The sequence below is a fragment of the Myodes glareolus genome, chromosome 1 (genome assembly GCF_982192425.1).
Source record: "Myodes glareolus chromosome 1, mMyoGla1.1, whole genome shotgun sequence".
Classification (NCBI taxonomy): Eukaryota; Metazoa; Chordata; class Mammalia; order Rodentia; family Cricetidae; genus Myodes; species Myodes glareolus.
The window spans coordinates 14,180,322-14,199,956 of NC_142026.1; the positions used below are offsets into that span (position 1 = coordinate 14,180,322).

At 44.2% G+C, this 19,635-nt stretch overlaps 1 protein-coding gene and 1 long non-coding RNA gene across 14 annotated transcripts in view; one reads left to right on the forward strand and one right to left on the reverse strand.

Moving 5' to 3' along the window:
• Nucleotides 1–9,313, reverse strand: part of Fn1 (fibronectin 1) — a 65,389-nt gene extending 56,076 nt beyond the window's left edge. For 9 of the 12 annotated variants that reach the window (XM_048459432.3, XM_048459430.3, XM_048459429.3 and 6 more), the window contains exons 1-6: nucleotides 8,939–9,312; nucleotides 7,631–7,759; nucleotides 6,637–6,774; nucleotides 5,259–5,390; nucleotides 4,081–4,218; nucleotides 1,656–1,811 (exon numbers count right to left, since the gene is read on the reverse strand). In XM_048459432.3, the coding sequence (XP_048315389.3) occupies nucleotides 1,656–1,811; nucleotides 4,081–4,218; nucleotides 5,259–5,390; nucleotides 6,637–6,774; nucleotides 7,631–7,759; nucleotides 8,939–9,089 (844 nt within the window). In that variant the 5' untranslated portion in view covers nucleotides 9,090–9,312. Of the gene's footprint in view, nucleotides 1–1,655; nucleotides 1,812–4,080; nucleotides 4,219–5,258; nucleotides 5,391–6,636; nucleotides 6,775–7,630; nucleotides 7,760–8,938 lie in introns of all 12 variants that reach the window. The other 3 variants (XM_085698630.2, XM_085698608.2, XM_048459433.3) reach the window with 1 other exon arrangement.
• Nucleotides 9,314–11,684: 2,371 nt separating this feature from the next.
• Nucleotides 11,685–14,270, forward strand: LOC125416484 (uncharacterized). Of its 2 annotated transcripts, XR_015004844.2 has the most exons (3): nucleotides 11,685–12,264; nucleotides 12,473–12,569; nucleotides 13,783–14,270. It is a non-coding gene; the product is annotated as an uncharacterized LOC125416484 (long non-coding RNA). The 2 variants fall into 2 exon arrangements; XR_015004843.2 differs by lacking the exon at nucleotides 11,685–12,264 and having other exon boundaries at nucleotides 12,273–12,569.
• The last annotated feature ends 5,365 nt before the right edge of the window (nucleotides 14,271–19,635 follow it).

A 19,635-nucleotide genomic window follows, 5' to 3' on the forward strand; every position in this document is an offset into this window, starting at 1 on the left:
GATTTCCCATTAGGGCCTCTTCCTGATGTTGTTACTCAGCAGAATTACTTAGGGGGAATAAAACCAAGGGATCCTCACAAATTTCCTCGGATAGTAACATAGCAGAATGTGCTCTCTTCAACTTTTAGAAATCTGTGCTCTGAAGGCCAGAGCCCACAACAGCAGCAGAGCTGGCAGGAGAATGAATGGCTAGCGGGGTGAATCGAGCATCTCCCCAGCACGGCTGAGCACTAGGACCCAATGACTCCGCAGACAGAGGATGTCAATGGTGTCAGAGCCCCCCATACAGAAGAGTGCCAAGGCCTCTGTAGAATAGCTTGTTTTGTTTAACACCGTTTCTCGAACCTTTTAACAATGAAATAGCTCAGCATCATATCAGCAATGCCATCAGAATAGTTTGCATGTATTATTTATCCCAGTCAACCCCCAGTTAATTCTTAACGTAGTTCAGTAGACTGACATTTGTAACTTCTCTTTCGCCAAAAGCTATTTTATTGATGATAATTGGATAATGTAGAGATCATCAAATCTAACCTTGTTTGCTTTCGCATGAATTAACTAGGTCAAGATAAACTCATCCAAAGGAAAAAAAATCTAAGTACTAATAGCTAAATGATTGATTGCTAAGAGGCTAAGTAACAAGGCGAGGTTATCACATAGCTACAAACTAGATGAGAAGACAAAGGCTGTACTGCCCCTCCAGATGTGTGTGGGGGACAGAGACCATGTGTGTTCTATTGAACAGGCTTGACTAGAATTCACTAAGTAGCCAAGGACGACCTTGAACTTCTGATCCTCCTACCTCCACTTCCTGACCCCGGGATCACAGGTATGGCCCCACCCCTCATTTCATCAGGTCTCATTATGAATGGCTATGAGCCACCATGTGGTTGCTGGGAACTGAACTCAGGACCTCTGAAAGAGCAACCATTACTCTTAACCTCTGAGCCATTTCTCCAGGCTTCATACATGGTCAACAAACACTCTACATGAATACTCTCAACCCTTCTTCAGACTCTTATAAACCACCGGTGACACAAACATCTTTACCTCTTCAGTTGTTCTTCTAAATTCTATACAGTAACTATTGTTTGTCCGCACGCTGGGAATTGAACCCAGGGCGCTGAGGATTCTAAGTGCATGTAACACACTCATTCACTATTACTCGCACACCTGAGTGAGGATAAATGTGCACGTGTACATGCACATGTGCATGTGGAAGTGAGGGATTGAGCCCAGAGCCAATCATGTTCTCCAGGACACCCATGAACTTGGAACCCCCACCACGCAGGGTGTGCTGGCATACCAGTGACCCCGCCCTCCTGCCTCCAGCCACTTGGTGCAGAGATGACGTAACCACATCTGGATGTGCATGTTGGTTCTGGGCACTGAACTCTGTATCTATGCATAAAGCATTGTACTGATGAAGCCATTACTTGGGTCTCACTCTGCTTTCAAACCCCTGTTCTATTTATAGTGCTAAATCTATTTCTCAACATCCAAGGCCTATTTTCAGGCCATTCAAAAACTTCGTTCAAAATATCGCACGACTATTGTTAAATAAAATTATGTAAACGATCTCAGCTTCTTAGCTGAGACCCTATAAATCATCTTCGATCGGCCTGTCAAGCTATTCCCCGGTCCCAGCGCCTCACCGGCTGACGTGCTCTGTAGAGCATGCCGCTCACACTTCCATTCCCCTCTGCCGTTGCCTGTGCACACGCACTGGAGCAGGTTTCCACGGTTATCCTTCTTGCTCCAAGTGTCTCCGATTCGGTAGGATGTTCGGGTGTCCTGGTCATTGCACCTGTCTGGTTCGGAAAAGAAGCCTTGAATGTGGAATTCAGGGAGTCACCGACAAGCAAGCAGTCATTGAAACAAAAGCAGGAATGTTGCGCTTGAATGCTTCTCAGTGGCAGTTGGCATGACAAGTCCCTACCCAGTGCTGGTGCTACAGATATGGAAATTCGGATACTGTTAGTTACAGCACAGTCCCACCCTCTCCAATTTGCCAGGGGAAAAAAAACAGAAAACAAAAACAAAAACAAAACAAAACAAAAACTTGTTTGGTGTCTTTCACTGATTTAAAAAAAAAATTTAAAAGACTTTTTATATTGCTTCTTGAACCCAATTCGTTCTCTGGCATTCTACTGTTCTCTCCTGGTAACTATTGCATATGGCCCTCCTTCCAGCTCTCCTCACACCACAGAAGCAGCAGGGAGGCAGGCAGCTCTGAAAGGGCCTTGTTCAGCCCTCCCAGGGATGCCATGACTTGACTAAAGCATCCCTTCCTCCGCTTTCTGTGGAACCACAGTTTCTTCAGCTAGAAGATTTTTTTTCTGTCCTGCTCTAAAACACCTGCTTTACAGGTCACAAACAAAATGACCACCGCCTCTAGCCCCAGCACCTGGCAGGTAGAGGCAGGAGGATTAGAATTTCAAGGTCTTTTGTAGCAACATAGTAAGTTCTAGGCCAGACAGAGCTTCATAAAAATTTGTCTCACAATAATAATAATAACAATAATAAAACCACCACCAAAATGGCCCTTTATCCTGCGGCTAAAAGATCTGCTCTGGATACTGTCTCTTATTATTGCTGTAAAAAAAAGCTGGCCTCAGGCATTCTTATTGTCCCTTCTAAGATTGTATTGAAGTCTTAATTGCTGCCTCTGTGTTCAAAAAAATCTGTAGAATTTTAAACTAACAACAGCGTTGGAATTTGCTGAAGCATGGTTTTAAAATGAATGGAAAATCAAATCAAAATATCTTGAATGTGTTTTATTTATTTAACTTAAGATAGTTAATGAAAAATACCACCCAAGATCAAATTCACTAAATTCGGAAAATGATCAAATATTTCCCCAAAACTTATGGGTTTATTAGCTCTTTAACATTTAAAAATGTGATGATCTTCAGTCTTCAGAGACCTCTGTAGCAAGATTTTAGACAAGCAAGACAATTAGACAAGTAACTGTGGGCCTCCGAGATGGCTCATTGAGTAAGGGCACTTGCCCCTAAGCCTGACAACCTGAACTCGCTCACTGGACCTTGCTTGGTGGAGAGAATCAACTCTTCTAAACTGTCCTTTGACCTCCACATGCACACTGGGCCATGTGTGCCTCCCACCTCCACATACAAAATCAACAAATTTAGAAAGAAATCCAGTGCAAACTCTTACCTAACCCTTAAAACTCTTCTGATAGCAAACCAAGAAATTTCTTAAAGAAAAATCGTTTGTTCAATGAAATTTTATATGCACTCACTTTGTATAAGAAGGTATAGGGAGGGAATTCGGAATTGGACAACAGCCTGGCCTTCAGAGATGAGGAAGGTTTGTATCTATCTAGTTACTTACAAAGCACATGATCAGGAGTGTCAACAAAGACACTGAGAAGGTTCAGGTGTGACAACATGGGGAGCTGTGGTCTCGACAAAAGCACCAACCTGCAAAGGCCTTCCTTTGACCTTTGCTCTTGTGTGTGTATGTGTTTGCCTTCATCAATGGGTGACTTTTTTCCTGACTCAGCATTTACAGCAATATCTAATTCACAAAGAGGCTAGACCCTTCATTTGGTTCCACTTTCCTATTAGAAAGAGAATACTGAATACTTCTCATTTTCACAAGGTTTTTGTTTTGTAAATAAACCTTATTTAAACTTCAAACATGGAAGGAAATCTGAACTTTTAGAGCCTTTTATTTCCATGTCAATACCTTCCCCATGCCGAAGGATTTATTTGCATGCTACTTTAGGGATTTAATTGTCCTTAGTACTAAGAAAATATCTCAGTGATAATCTCCAGGTCTAAGATGACCCATTTGGTATTTGGATAAACACTAAAGTTTCTTTTTACTAGCTGACTGCCTACGATAGTATTGAATTGAGAGTTTCTTTCTCTACTTATTTAATGTTCTCTGAAGAAGCAGAATGTGTTGGTTTTACAATTTTTCTGGACATCTTAACATTGCCAAAGCGTGTTGATGTGTTGGGTCTCTTCCAAGTGAGGCAGCATTACAACTCTCTCTAGGAATTCAGAAGCCAACAGCAGACCGCATTTTCAACAGAAAAGAGCTAAAACCTACTTCTGGAGGAGCAGGTGATGCGCCCATTGCCTTCGCCCAGACAAGTACAGTCTACCATCATCCAGCCTTGGTAGGGCTTTTCCCAGGTCTCGCCCACGACGTAGGAAGTCCCAGCAGCATCATCAAAACATTTTTCAGCTGTAGGAGAAATTGAAAGACAGAAAGAGAGAGAGAGAGAGAGAGAGAGAGAGAGAGAGAGAGAGAGCTATTTAAAATTACAGTGTCTCCCTGTAATTTAAAGTGTAGCGGGTAAGCAAAAATCCAGCCACATTTTTTTTTTTAAGTAGCACTCTATTCAGGGAAAAGAAGACACGCCCTGCAGCTAAGCACATAGCAAGTAGCCAAAGCAAAAGAAAGCCCTGGGCCAGTTGGCAGGCAATTCTGTTCTCCTAATGAGTACATAGACTGCGTTTTCTGCCTGTTCCCAAGCTTTCCACTAGTATTTCAAGTGAAAAGAATCAATACATGTACCCTGTGGGAGATGATTCTTTGCAAAAATCATAATTTCTTTTTTAATCTTTAATTTATTTATGTGGTAGTGGGGATGGAATCCAGGACCTTACAATTGCTTCAGCAAGCACTGTGTCACTAAACTGAGCCCCTAAGCCATACCCCAATCTGAATTGCGAATGACTTAAGGAAGAAAGTGACTTAAATTTTAGGCCTCCATAAAAACCAAAGACAAAACAAGTTTGTAAAACAGCAAACATGATTTGGAGAACTAGGAAAGGGAATCGAAAACTTTTGGAGTCACAGAGTACATGTGAGGCTGAGACTGAAAGAAAACCTTGTTTTTAAAATAATTAGCCAGAGCCACAGGCCATTCTGTGCTCAGTCCACTGCATTCCAAGGAGAAGTGTGTCAAAAGTATCACTTTTCCCCTTTAAATAACAAGTCTTCACCAAGGTGACAGGATCAGATATAAACAACAAAAAAAAATCACTTCTTCCTCAATATTTTAACTTTATCTCGGGCTTTTGAAACAAAATCAAGATTTCTCTACGGTTTATACGGTTTATAGGATCTGATTTCGTGAAGACTGGGGATCGCTGAACATTTCACGAATCGAATCCTGACATTGCAGTTCAGCTACCCTGCCCAGTGGTTTGGGTTCCACACATTATGTCTCTGCACCCCCCCCCCCCTTTCCCCCACAACCACCGCTCCAGGCCACTTGCCTATAGGTTTACAGGTCCACTCTCCTTTCCCATTCCCCAGGCACAGACACTCTAACATGTAACCGCCGGTCTCGTGGGGCCTCCTCCACTTGTCACCAATCTTGTAGGACTGGCCCCCTTCGTGACAGCGATCTGTGACAGAGAAAGGGCAAGCGTCAGGAGAGCACGGTACAGAAAATCAATGGTGTTCCATCTGAGAGAGGGACTTATGTGGGCCCAAATGAGAGCCCTAAACCTGAGAACAGCCCTCCTGCCAGAGGCAGGAGAAAAGCTAACGGCATAACTGCTCAGGTTGGGTCAGTTGTTAAAGAAGTCCCAGGGAAATCTGAATGGCAAGGGGGTCATAAATAAAGATTCCCCCCAGAGAGACTGCAGATAATTTGTTCCCAAGACAAAGAAGGGCTGGGAGGAATGGTCTCCTCTCACACAGTAAATATGCCTCATGGCTGAGCATTCCAATTGCCTGGAGTAGGGACAGGCGACATTTTACTCTAGGGTGTAAATATCTCTCCGCCAGAAAGCAAGCATGCACACTCCTGAGTGTGGAAACCCTGACACTTCCTTAGGCTGTTAAGTCCAATGGCCGAACTGTCTGCAGAATTATAAACACTGTGTACTATTGACTCTTGGATTTTGCCCAAGAAACTTGGCAAAACCCTAACATTAAGTGTTGGGAATATTGGAGTAGTCAGAAGGGACTGACTGATTGGTTCTTTTGGACAGAAGACTTACTTACATTTAAAAGCTAGCTTTAAAAAAGTTGCCTTATTAATAGAAAGTACTGCAACCCTGTGAGTCATACTGGAAAGATTACCTTAGCTACAGAGTTCATGAAGCCCAGCACCCAAAGTTCCTTGGAAATACACTGTGTTCATCATCTATGTTGTATTTGAGAACAGAAAGATCGGCTCCCTAAGTCTAACCTATTCATTATAAAGAACCAGACTCATGACAAAAAACAAAAGCATGGCTGGTTCAACACTGTGGATGATCACATGACCAATCTGGCTTGAAGATCGAAGGTTATTTAGAATAAGAAGGTCTTTTGGGTATACATTATTGAAAAGAACCAAGAGAGTTACCTGTTTCCACTGTACACACAAACCACACACATAAAACACACACACACACACACACACACACACACACAGAGAGAGAGAGAGAGAGAGAGAGAGAGAGAGATTACAGCTCTACTTAGACCCATCTTCCTCTACTTAGGTGTAAGAACTAGGGTGGGCGATCACATGGATATATATGGTCATGGGGGTAAATCCCAAAGTAAGAAATATTCACTCCTGGGCAACAGAACATCGCAGGGACAGGACAGAGCACTACACATTGATGGGACCTCCATCACGTTACAGAATGTCTTTCTTACTTGCAATGGTACAGCTGATTCTCCCTCGCCCAGCCCCGATGCAGGTACAGTCCCAGATCATGGAATCTTTAGGGCGCTCGTAAGTGTCACCCACTTTGTAAGTGTTCCCGGTGTATTTGTCAAAGCAAGTCTCTTCCGCTGTGGAGAAGAAGAAGCTCATGTGAGCCTCACACACACACACAAGCTCCTCTACCCTCTCTCATCCATCTGAAGGAAGACACCCCTCTTCCAGTTTACAAGCAGCATGGCTACGTGCAACCGAACGGAGACTTAAAAATGCCAAGTTATGCTTTAATGAAACTATAGTTCTTGGCAAGCTCTGCAATTTGTCCTCTGTTTACAATGTAAAGAACTCTCAGGAAGAGGCCACACCCTAGGTCCAGCTGAGTTGCACAGGACAGATTTCAAATTCCAACCTCAAACTGGGGAAATCAATTCACCGGCCACGTGGGAGGCGAAGAGTTTGAAGGTTGCCTCCCTCTCGGCAGGCGCCGGCCTTTGTCACAGCCTGACTGAAATGTTTCCCCTGGAGCCAAGCAGCTTCTCTGAAGGAACTGCGGTGATTCACAAGAAACGTATCAAGGGGCTTCAAAGGCTCAGAAGGGGTGGTTTCTCACTGAACTGCCTCGAACAAATCACTTTACACACAAGTGCTTCAAAGTAATTTTTGGCCCCTAATCTGAGAGCCAAAGATCTGAGATAACTTTCTAACAAATTAAACTTTTATAAGTTTTCTTTTGGAAGGAAGAAGGGCCAAAGCCTTTCATTTTTCTAATCAAACTCTTGGGGAGAATAAAAGGAAGGCTTTGGAAACAGTTTGGAATACATTTGTTTTCGAGGTAAGGGAAGCGAGAACGTGAGTGAGTGTCGCTGGATTTACAAAGAGGGAATTGCTGGCAGTTCCCTGGGTGGGGGTGGGGGTGTATTTTTAGTGAAAGCTAACTTTAATAAGTGAGCATCATTTCTGCCAGTGACCAGACTGCCTTCCACTTACCTTCCGGTTTACTCTCGCAGTTAAAACCCCGGCTTCCTCCATAGCAGGTACAAACCAAGGCGTTGCCCAGGTAGGTGCGTTCCCACTGCTGGTTTATCTGATAGTGTTTCCCATTGTCAAAACAGCCAGCTGTGAAAAATTGAAGGAAGGGAAAGGTTAACAAAATGAAGCTTTTTTTTTTTTTTTACAGTTTCATCCCTCCTCTTTTTCCCCTACAAAATTATTGAATTTTCCCAACTGAATGGGTGAGCCTGAAAGAATACAAAGTCTCTTAAAAGCAACATTCCACTAAAATACAGATGTGGAAGTTAGCTCTCCAAAGACTTAAGCGTTATTTATGTAGGTGGATATTTAGGTGGTTTTTTTTTTTTTTATCCTTTAACTTGGCTGAAAGTTATACAATGATGTCATGTCCATCTGGCCAGTGGAACTACATCAGCAAAGTGGAAACACTCTGATAGGCAAATAATAGAAATTACTTTTAAAACATCTGAGAACCATCAGTACTTTTAGCAAAATAATAATAATATAACAGGACAAGAAAGAAAACTTTAAGTTGTGTGTGCTGCTGACTATGAATCCCCAGCTCTGTGGAAGCTGAGGCAGGAGAACTGAACACAAGCCTGGGCTACACGGGAGAGTATTAGGCTAGCTTAGGCTACAATGTGAGCCCAACTCAAATAAATAAATAAATAAATAATAAGGGGAACTTTTACAATTTCCTCTAGCTCAAAGTAAAGCAAGGGCATGCCTCTGAAAAACTCTAAAAGAAATTCCAGTCCTTGCTCTTGGTGAAGAATCCCGAGGTACCCCCAAAAAGCAGCACTGAACCAACGACAGCTCTTTCAAGCTGATCAGAAACTACCGATTTAGATATTCTTTCCTCATTCCCATTTGGAAAATATTTAACCAACTATTCAGTAATACAGAAAATAAGGATCAGGGTGACCATACTAATTTCATATGTAAAATGTATAGATTCGTGTCACTTTTCTCTTTCACCACAAGTTTTGGAAGGGCACTCTGAAGGTGTACAATTTGTTAGCGCGCTACGGGGGGCGGGGGGGGGGACACACCATACGGTCCCCGCCTCAACTGCTGGATCTTCTCCAGAGCCCTCCACCCCCAACGAGCCTGTTCAAACCTAAGCCTTTTGTGTCCACAGCTGGCTTCCCTCAAGAAAGCGCACACTCACACACGCTCGCCCAGCCACGCACGCGCGCAAAACTTTAGCTTCAACTTCAGCGGGCGCTGAGGACTGACCCATCCCTGCAGCCCGCTGGTTTCGGCCAGACTCTCGGTACTCACGCTTGCTTTGACTGACAGCCACCGGGGACTGAGGCTGCACGATTTGCTGAGCCTGCCTCCTGCTCTTCCCGGCTTCGGTGCAGCGCACTGCTGTCCCCAGGCACAGGACGGCCAGCAGCAGCAGCCGCCCGGGTCCCGGACCCCTGAGCATCTTGAGTGGACGGGAGGAGAGTCGCCCTCCCCAGGATGCAAGTGGCCCCGAAGTGAGCTTCCTTTCGCAGCCTGCGGGGCGAAGTCCTGAGGTGCGGGCGCCTGTAAGAAGATGGGAAAGAGGGTGGGAGAGGACCAGAAGTTGTGGCCGCAGGTCCCGCTCACGCCCGGGGATCCCTCTCCTCCCCTAGTGCAGCTCAGCGGGTGCGGGCGGCTGAGCCCCAAGAGCCGGGGCTTATATGGGACAGTCCCCTCCCGCCCCCCACGAGGCCCTGCGGGCTGGGGAGGAGGGACCGGCCCGACTCCCCCCACCCTTCCTGCCGCCGCAGCCGCCGCCGACCGCGCTCCGATTGGCCCAGAGTCTGAGTGACGTCACGAGGGACGGTGGGTTCGCCCCGAACAAAAGAGATGCTGATCTCCCGCCAGGTCTGGGGTTAGAGAACTTTTTTTTCCCCTTTTGGTTTCCTTTGCGGTCGTCAAACTTTTTGGAGGAGGATTGGGCGGCGGCGGGGGGTGGGGGGAGGAGGGTAGGGATGGGAAACGACTGTAAAGTGAGGTAGACTCGGAGGAAAGGGAGGGAGGAGCTGGAACTGTATGAAGCCTGGGGAGGCAAGGCTTGCCCCTCTTTTTACCTTTTTTTTTTTTTAAATTGGTGGCTGTGGTGGTGTTTGAGAACATTGCGTCACCTCTGAGAAAAGTCTGTGCTCAACAGAGTGTATTTTTGCGGCGAGCGAAAAAGTCATAAAGTGGCCACCACCTTGTCGCTGTAGGAATCCAGACTTCACTTTTGCAGCCCCAGGGCGGGGTGGCTCCTTCTGGGTGCTTTTGCTGGGTCTCCTGTGCGCCGCCTAGGGTCCTCTTTCTTTGCTCTACCCTGTTGGGCTCAGACATACCCCACCCCCCACCCCCCACCCCCACCCCCGCTAGCCATCCCTACCTGGGTTCGCGAGGAACCGGCTGGGAGAGGGTGAAGCGTGGCAAAGGTGACCCTTGCTTGAGCTTCTACAGCCCCGGGGGCTCTCCGTGGAGCTCTACAGAGTGCGGGCAAACTCACAGGACCAAGTTCCTCGGTAAAAATGAAGCAACAGTTTCTTTTCTAAATCCCGAGGCAAAGTTTCCCTCTCCTGGGAATGGAGTGCCGGTTTCCCTTAGAAGGAAAGTGAACAGTTGAACTGACTGATTAAGAGGGGAAAAACCTTCCGGTCCATGTCATGTTCCCTGGGACATTTGCAACCAAAGTAGAGACCTAGGTGGCCTCTGTAAGAGAGCTGGGACCGGAGGGGGGCGGGGTGGGGGGGAGAGGGCAGAAAGACTTTTAGGTTTGGCCTTCCTCCGGCCTTCCCCGGAATGCCTTTGAGTGGTTATTTTCTTTTTTGTAGACTTCACAGTCGTGGAAGAATTCCGCTATCCACCCCTCCTGCGCCGCCCGATTTTTTTTTTCATATTTCAATTGTGATTTGCTCCAAGAATGTATAAAGTTCCACTAGCAATCCTCCGGACTTTCTACACTCTTCAAGTTGGAAAGGGGACCGGAGACGTGCCCCTGCGGTCAGCAGCTCTAAACACGGGTCCCTTTTTTCCCCCCAGATACACACAAGCACAGTAGCTTTTGAAGGACTTCAAAAACGAGAAGTCCACAGTTTTCAAAGCAGCAGATCCTCACCCCAAACTTGGCTTTCTCCTTTGGTTAGGCACGAGGTCTCGTTTGCTTTGAGAACATATTAAAGCTACCAGCAAAGTATGTTATTTCTACCAGGTTCTTGTTTTCGCCAAAAGTTCTGCCTTCAGTGACTGCCGTGAGGATTACTTGAACTGTGTGCTGTATAAAACCTTCAACACATTAAAGACACAAAACTAACATTTATTTTTATTGATGTAAAGAACTAAAAACAAAAAAACCACAGCGAATACCAGTTTCTTATAAGTGGTGTAAAATAACTCTTGAGAATCTTTCTGACCAAAACTCGGAGTTGAAGGAGTGCCATAGATTGCCCCAAATTTAGAATCCCGTCTGGGTTAGTTTCTTTGGAATTTCTCATCATCCCTTGACAAAACAGTTTTCTCTTTCAGATCTAAAAGGCTCCTTGTAAAACAGTGGACTTCTGGGAAGTGTTCCCTCCAGGGGGGAAAGGATACCTGGAAATCAGGATGCTTGCAGGACAAACCTGGAGGAAAGACTTTCTGCAAAAATGTAGATTTTGGAGGAAGGAAATAAGTGGTTAAAAAAAAAGAATTTTGTCACAAAAAAATGATAGTTTGGTGTATTTACTGTACTCAAAATACTTTAGAATAATATACCTACGGGAGTTTGTAGGGAACCCACTTCACATTTCAGGAAAAAAAGTTTTCTCTTTGGGTTCCATAAAAATATCTCTAGCGGCCTGCAAGCAAAAACACAATAATATTTGACTAAAGTTTATAGGAATTCTTAGGACTTCACTCTTTTACTTGAAAGTTGTGTTTTGTTTTTAATTTGGGGGATGGAGACATTTTCTTAGTAAAGATAAGCCTGCCTTGCCACAGTATCCTTCCACAGTCAAAATTATCCCCAACTTAGATATATACTCTTCCTGAGGACCCGGGGTTCTATTTCCAACACCCACATGGCCGTTCACAACCACCTAGGGAATCTCTGTCCTCAAAATTAAGCAAATTATGCCTCAATAAAGTTGGGGGCTTTGTTTCTTTGTTTTAGGGCTATTTCTGTGTAGCACTTTTGGCATTTCCCGATTTCATTTCAAAACCTTGATCCTAGGCTGCAACAATGTCCACAAAGCGTCCTCATTTCTTCGTTTTTCTAGAGGGAAGTTGGCCTTCAGTAGAGAGGTGGCTTTCTTTCCCCATCAGCCCCTTGTTAGGGCGCTAGAGGCCTGCGTCTGTGATGGTGTGGATGTGGGCAAGAGCCTTGCTTCCTTCCTCCTGCAGTTGCCCCGGGACAGAATTTCCCCAGAGTTCCCGACAACGTAGAATTTCACCAAGGAGAAGGGAGCGCAGGCCTGTGAGCTCCGCTGTTGGAAGGAGCGGGCAGGAGCAGGTGCGTGCGGTACACAGCTGAGTCAGGCTGGCTCCTTTCAAGTTGAAAACTGGAGATGGAGCAGGGTGAAGAGCCGAGATAATTTATCGGAGCCACTCATTCAGGATCGAAAATAAACCAACTTACAGGATAAGTTGTGAGGGTAAATTTTTACTTTCCAATTACTTTCCAAGCGAAAACGTGGGTTTGTTGAAGACTGATAAACTTTATAGTTAGTGTCCATCCTCACCAAACGCTTGCCTACTGGGGGAGGGGAATCCATGATAAGAACATCTGGACTTCAAAAGATACAATTGGGTGACAATGGCTGTTTGTGTTTGAAACTCTTGGCCCTTTCTCCTGCTGTTCAGCTCTCAGTCCTGCCTGCGGAAGCCTTTGGCTGGTGACCTTGAAATTTTCAGTCTCCAGATCTTGTGGCGTGTTCAGAAATTTCCTGAGTTTCTATAGGTAGGTTGGATGGAGGTAAATTCCAGTCTTTTTTTTTTTTTGTTTATTTATTTTGGTGTGTGTGTCTGTCTGTCTGTGTAGCTTTGTTGTTGTTTTGTTTTTGTCTTTGCATGAAAGACTTCCTTGGTTTTCTCCTGAAAACACCCGAGTCTGCACAAATGCTGCTCATTAAGCCCAGGTGCAGAAGCAGCAGCAGCAGAAACTGCCCCGTGGGCAGCCTCAGTGAACAGAGTGAGCGGTTTGTCCAGAACTGACAGGTAGCCCGCAACCAGGGAGAAAATATTTGATAATGGTTTTAAATTATGCCATGAAAGCTAGCTAGTTTTAACCTAATAAGCATTTTGTTTATATTTAAAGTAACTTCTTTTTTTAAATCAGCACTTTAAAAAGCCCTAATCTACGCCTTTTGCTCCTTAAAGGGAATACTCTTTTCTCATTAGAATGATGGAACTCCCAAAGGCCTGGCAAAGGAATCTTCTTCCAAGGGGAGAGAGCTTCTGTGTAGCTGGATCACCACACCAGGCGTCTCTCCTTCCCTAAGACAGGCAGCACGTGGTTGGGAAACTTTTATTTTTATGAATTGTTGATTCCTTTTCCAGTTTGGCTTTATCTTACACTGACAACACGATTTTATGTTCAATTTTGTTTTATGCTGGCAATTTGTTCTGGAAGATCAACATTTTAAAAAAAAACTTGAACGATTTTTCATGTTTAAATTATTTTCAAGTTTTTGCATGACGTGTTTAAAATTTCTCATATGCATTTGGCCAGGAAGTTAGAAATGCACAAAAATAATCACAAATATTATAATTTAAGTAAAAATGTATACCAATAGTAGATTATTTTGATAGAGGTGGTGATATTCATCCTTTGTGTCTAGTTTGTGATAACAAATTAAGGATATATCCAACTGAATTATAAAAATGAAGACAAAAATACACGTCTCTCAAAATTTATACAGAGCCATAATTCAACATATTCTTTTATTAGCTATGAAAGTTTTATTACCATGGAATGGACATTTAAAACCACTGTTTTAAACATGAAAAAGGAAAGGCATGGCTCCCATGCATAGAATCATAACATTTTAATACCTTAATAGAAAAAATTAAGTAGGTACATTTTACTAAATATAGATCTAAGCCAGATAATTTGCTAACAAACGACATACTTGGTTTCTCACTCCCCTGTCAACAACTGTCTTGTTTTGCAGAGCTGGGAATGGAACTCAGAGCCTGGCGTATGCTCAGCAAGCATTGTCACACCACCACATCAGGAACTTGCAGGAAAAATCCCATCATCTTCTCATCCTTACAAATAAGAACCTAGCCGGGTGGCGGTGCACGCATGCCTTTAATCCAAGCACTCAGGAGGCAGAGGCAGGCAGATCTCTGTGAGTTCGGGGCCAGTCTGGTCTACAAGAGCTAGTTCCAAGACAGGCTCCAAAGCTACAGAAAAACCCAGTCTCAAAAAAACAAAAACCAAACCGAAACCCAAAACCAACCAACCAACCAAACAAACAAAAAACAAATGAGGACCTATGGCTCAGAAAATCTAGAATGGAATGGTATTTTCTAAGTCTCCAGCCTTGTAGAAATGGAGTGTCACTTCATTACTACAAAATTTGGGAGGCTGTCATCTTTAGCGCAAGGCTAATTATCTATAAGAGGTCACCTGTAAAGTTACTCACTGTTGTATTACCGGCTTCTACTTGTGTAAGAGCTGTTCAATCATATAACAGTCTGACTACTTCTTTTTGATGGGGAGGGCAGTAGTGGGGGTGTTTAACCCAGGGCTTTGAACATGCCAAACACACACTACTGAGCCACAAGACCCTACCTCCTAGTTTTAGCATTTTGAATCAAAAATGAAAGATGGTCTTTCAGGGCTCTCTTCTAGCCTGAATGTTTGGTGGAGACAGTCTGTTTTATAGTTGGGGACACTCTGTTTTATAGCTGGCCTCCATAGGCCCAGCACTGTCTTCATTGTGCCCGGGGGACAGTTTGTTTTATAGTTGGCCTCCATAGGCCAGGCAACATCTTCATTGTGCCCTGGGAGTGAGTACTTGATAAATGGACTTGGTAAATGAAGGGAAGACTCTTAGATGATGGCCAGGCGGTCCCAGTCCGTGGAAGCCAGAGGCAGGTGGATCTCTGTGAGTTTAAGGCCAGTCTGGTCTACAAAGTGAGTTCCAGGACAGCCAGGACTGTTACACAGGGAAATTCTGCATCGGAATCAAAAACTCTAAGATGATGAACACTTTCCTGTTCACATGGAGACCACAGCCAGGGGCAGTAGTCAGTACTTTGCATGTGTTATTTAACTTTGTCCTCAAAGCAACTGCCAGAAATAGATATTAACAGCCTCATTTTACTCTCTGAGGCTCAGAGTTTAAAGATGAGAGAGACAGGGCTGGAATTTAAATTAAGGCCCCTGACATAAAATTCATGTTCTTAACCAAGACGTTCATGACTTTCCCTGAAGTCATTTTGCCTCACATAAGTTACAGGAAATGTGGGGAACTCGCTGGTGTTACCTTTTAATCTTCCTCCAGATCCTCACATAAGTTACAGGAAATGTGGGGAACTCGCTGGTGTTACCTTTTAATCTTCCTCCAGATCCTCACATAAGTTACAGGAAATGTGGGGAACTCGCTGGTGTTACCTTTTAATCTTCCTCCAGATCCTCACATAAGTTACAGGAAATGTGGGGAACTCGCTGGTGTTACCTTTTAATCTTCCTCCAGATCCTCTTGCTCTGCTCTGGGCCCAGGGCCTGGCCTTCTGGACAGTTCATCTAGCCGTCTGCTGCCAGGAGTACAAGAGGGAGGCGATCAGGAAACGTCTTCCCTACCCCCACTCCACCCCACTCCCAACTGCCCTTCTGAGAGCAGCCCCTTTCTTCTAGAACCTGTGTTTTCAGAAGGGGGTACTATTTCCCCAGGAGGATGAAGATTGGTTCTGAGATCTAGATAGGGCAGGGAGGTGGGATGAGGGGATGTGGAATGATCTTTTCTCGGACAATCTTTAGTTGTTCATTTATCCCATTAGAATTCTAATCAACTTTAATGTATCTTCTCTAGGGACAGGGTGGGGCAGGAATAATACAGGAGCAGAGATGGGGAACTCTGATCTGCGTTAGATTCCCACCAGGATGTTCTCGCGGAGGCTCCCGTTCTCAAGGGCTCTATCCTACTCATCGTGGCCTAGAGTGACAACGTTTTTCTGTATTTCTTTTTTTTAAAGATTTTAAATCTTGCGGATTTGTTTCGGGGTGGGGCAGGTCTGAGCACAAGAGTGCTGGCGCCAGAGGAGGCCAGAAGAAATCCCAGAGCTGCAGTTGCTGGTGATTGTCATGGGTCCCTGGGTACTGGGAACTGAACCCCAATCTTCTGGAAGAGCAGTATGTGCTCTTAACTGCGGAACTCTCTCTCCAGTCCCAGCTATGACCAAATTTCTCAGATACTAATTCTTGGAAGCTTAAGCATCGATGATTATCCATGGCTGCAACCTTGGTAATATACCTTTCCTCGGTGTCCTCCCATGAAAACCAACTGAATTCTGTTTTCTGAAGAAACACTCATAACCTAAATTCTTACCATCTCTAATCATGAGAGTAGTGTATGGCTTAATCATCTATGGCAACAATTATATTTAGGGCACATGAATCATTTTCCAAACTGAACAATTAGTGTCTGGGCATAGGCTTTCCTTGTAGCTCTTATGTCTGCTGATTTGAACCCTCTAATGCTATAGCTTTCCTGGAGTAAAATCTAGCCATGAGACAGGCAAAGGAGGAATCAGCTGACTGGGAGGGTGGCACTTGGAAGGCAGAGGCAGGCTGATCTCCCTGTTTGAGGCCACCCTGGTCTACAGAGTGCGTTCCAGGACAGCCAGAGCTACACAGAGAAACCCTGTCTCAGAAAATAAAAACAAAATAGAAAAAAATAACAAATTAACAGGTGCTCCATAAATCTACAGATATCACTAACTGGTGTAGGAATTCCTTCTGTTTATGTGTTGCTTTCATTGGATGAATAAAGGAACTGCCTTGGCCTAGCTGATTGTGGCAAAACTTAGGTAGGTGGAGTAGACAGAACTGAATACTGGGAGGAAAAAAGCAGAGGAGAAAACCACCATGGAGCTGCCAGAATCAGACATGCTGAATCTTTCCCAGTAAGCCACGACCTTGTGGTGATATCTACAGATTAATAGAAATGGGTTAAATCAAGATGTGAGAGTTAGCCAATAAGAGGCTAGAGATAATGGGCCAGGCAGTGTTTAAATGAATACAGTTTCTGTGTGATTATTTCCGGGGCTAAGCTAGCCTGGTGGCCAGGATGAAAAAAGGGCCCACGCTCCTGTTACAATGGATGTAAAAGCGAAGGATGTTTTCACTTGGGTCATGCAATAGTTGCAGCACAAGATGACGTCTAGGAACACAGCTTTTCTTCAACACTTTGAAGCTTCTCACAGTGCTCTGGAGACTTTTAAACTCTCTTGCTCATCTATCGAAATCTACTTAGTTGGGGCTTAGGTTGGAATTCAGCAGCAATCGCAATGTCTTCGTTCATTATGTGTAAGCAGGAATTCCTTTGCAGTCCTTCTCAAAAATATTTGATAAGTTATCCTCTGTTGCAAAGCAGGCCTGTTTCTGCCAGTGGATCCAATGTTCTGCAGGGTTCCCGGGACATCACCAATGGACACAGTAAGCCTGTCGGCCTGTTTTCTTCTTCCAGTCAAACTTTAAAATAGAACAATGCAAGTGTTGAGGACCCAAATGATTAATCTACTTCAGTTTAGGGGAGCAATACAAAGTAAATACAGCGTGGAATTCTGGGTAGCACACCCGTTCTGTTCTGATTTTGTCCTAAGTGACTGAGCTTTTTTTTTCTTTTTTAAAGCAGGTCAGCAACATCATAAATGGGAACATAATTTTCTTCAGCGAATGAAAATCTTTGTTTTAACTGTTTTTTCTCCAAGCCTGGCTTGATTTTGTTGTGGGGTGGGGGTGGGGGGTTGGACGCAGGGGCGTGTGTTTTTTTGATTGGTTTTATTTGTTTGCTTTAAGCTTGACCTCATTAAAAGTACTTAGATAAAGTTACCATTTAAGCAATCTACTCAGACAGTTCAGCAAATTGTGATTCTGGACGCTCCCATTAAGAGGATGAAGAGGAGTGAGAGGCACCGTGATTAGAGCTTTAGGGTATTATAAAAGACGGTTTGTTGCTTTCTCTAACATATTCCCTTCATATGTCAACTGCGTTTGTGATCTACACTCCGATAAGGGTTGACATGTGTGCACCACAAAGTGGGCCACAGCTGATAAGACGGTGATTCATCCATAAGTACTCTGGTCCTTAGAGTCACCTTTCCCTCCTGTGTGCCCAATTCCCCAGGAGTCGGCTTTCTGCCACTCTGGGTTAGTTTGCATTTTCAAGAGTTTCCTATACCCAATGCGCCTGGCTCTTTCACCGAGGGTAATTATTTTGAGACTCGTCTCTGTTTATTGCATGAATGAATTATTCTTCGAATGTATGGATTTCTATTTCTTGGATAAATTTCTAGTAATGGAACTGTTCAAATCATTTGCTAGGTGAACTTTTTATTATTTTAAGACAATAGCCATCGACGTTGCTTTGTTGTCTTGCTCTGCCTGTCACCATCAGTACGACCCTCCAGCTCCTTAGCGTTCAGTCACACAGCATCACGGCTGTTTAAGGAGAGACAGCTGTTTGTTCATTCTTCATGTGAGCAGTTGCTGAGGGGCTCCTGTGTGTTCCATAGCTTCGGTACACTAATAAACAACTAAAAAAATTATCCTTTCTGGCACTATGCTTCAGTTATAATTGAGAATTATATTGTGTATTTTTATTTTTAAAAATTTAGCATTCATTGTGTGTTGATGCATGTGGGGGGGGGTGCACACATGCCATGGCATACCTCTGCGATCAGAGAACACCCCACAGAGTTGCGTCTCTCCTATGAAGTGAGGCCCAGGGATCCAACTCAGGCTATCAGGTTTAGCTATCAGCACATGTTTACCCACTGACCTATCTTGACAGCCCACGGATTATGTGTTTTTATAAGTCTGCTTTGTGGCTCTTCCATTTTGAGTCTGATAAAGCATTTTACTTTGGGCAGCTTTTTGGTACATAAGTTCTTACAGTTATTTTAATTTTTCCTCTTTGCTTCTCCAGTATTATATCATTTCCGACCAGTCTGCTGCTTGAAAACTTATTGTTTCTCTTGAGGTATGATGTCAAAGACTGAAATCGGAAGAACGTTTAATCAAAATCCAATGAGGAAAAAAGACACTGCAGGAAATAAGTACTATAACCATAGCTTTACTAGGTGTTGAATTGAATGATTATTCGCTAATTGGTAGCTAATGATACGGTCTACTATTGTTTAATATAATCAGTATTTAAATAAGGTGATGCCAGTTAGTTTCTGTGTGAAGCCGTTTCTAATGGCTCTGACGGATCGGGGCACTCCAATGTTTTTCTTCTTCATCGTGGTTCTAACTCAACACTTCTCTACAGAGACCCTTATCTTGGTAGCTCTTGAAATTTCCACTGATTCTTTTCTCCCAAATAGTACTGTCATCTCTTCAATAGAGGACACTAACTTCATTCTTACTAGGAAATCATTTTTCCTCACATTAAAATATCTTACGGGGGAATGACAGGGGCTGCCAGATGTCTCCAGGGAGCCTTCCCTTCTCAAGCTCAGTAGACTGCATTTACAGCCCCCCCCCCCCCCCCCCGCCGCCATTAGATACACAGCAGACACTGTCCTCATCAGTGGAATGTGAGAAGTAACATGTTTCAGATCCGGGGTGGGAGCTTCATTCAGCAGCGTGCCTCCTCCCGTTCATTCCCACCAGCAGAAATGCAGACGTGGATGACATCCAGCAGTTACCGTAAAGATGATGAAAATGTTTGGGGAATTTTTTGGCTCTGAGACACGCAGATGAACAGATCTTGACCGGTGACCTGGGTCATTCAGTTTGGGCCTGGTGTCTGAGACAGAAGCACACGTTCGATTTATGTGGTTCCCGTGTT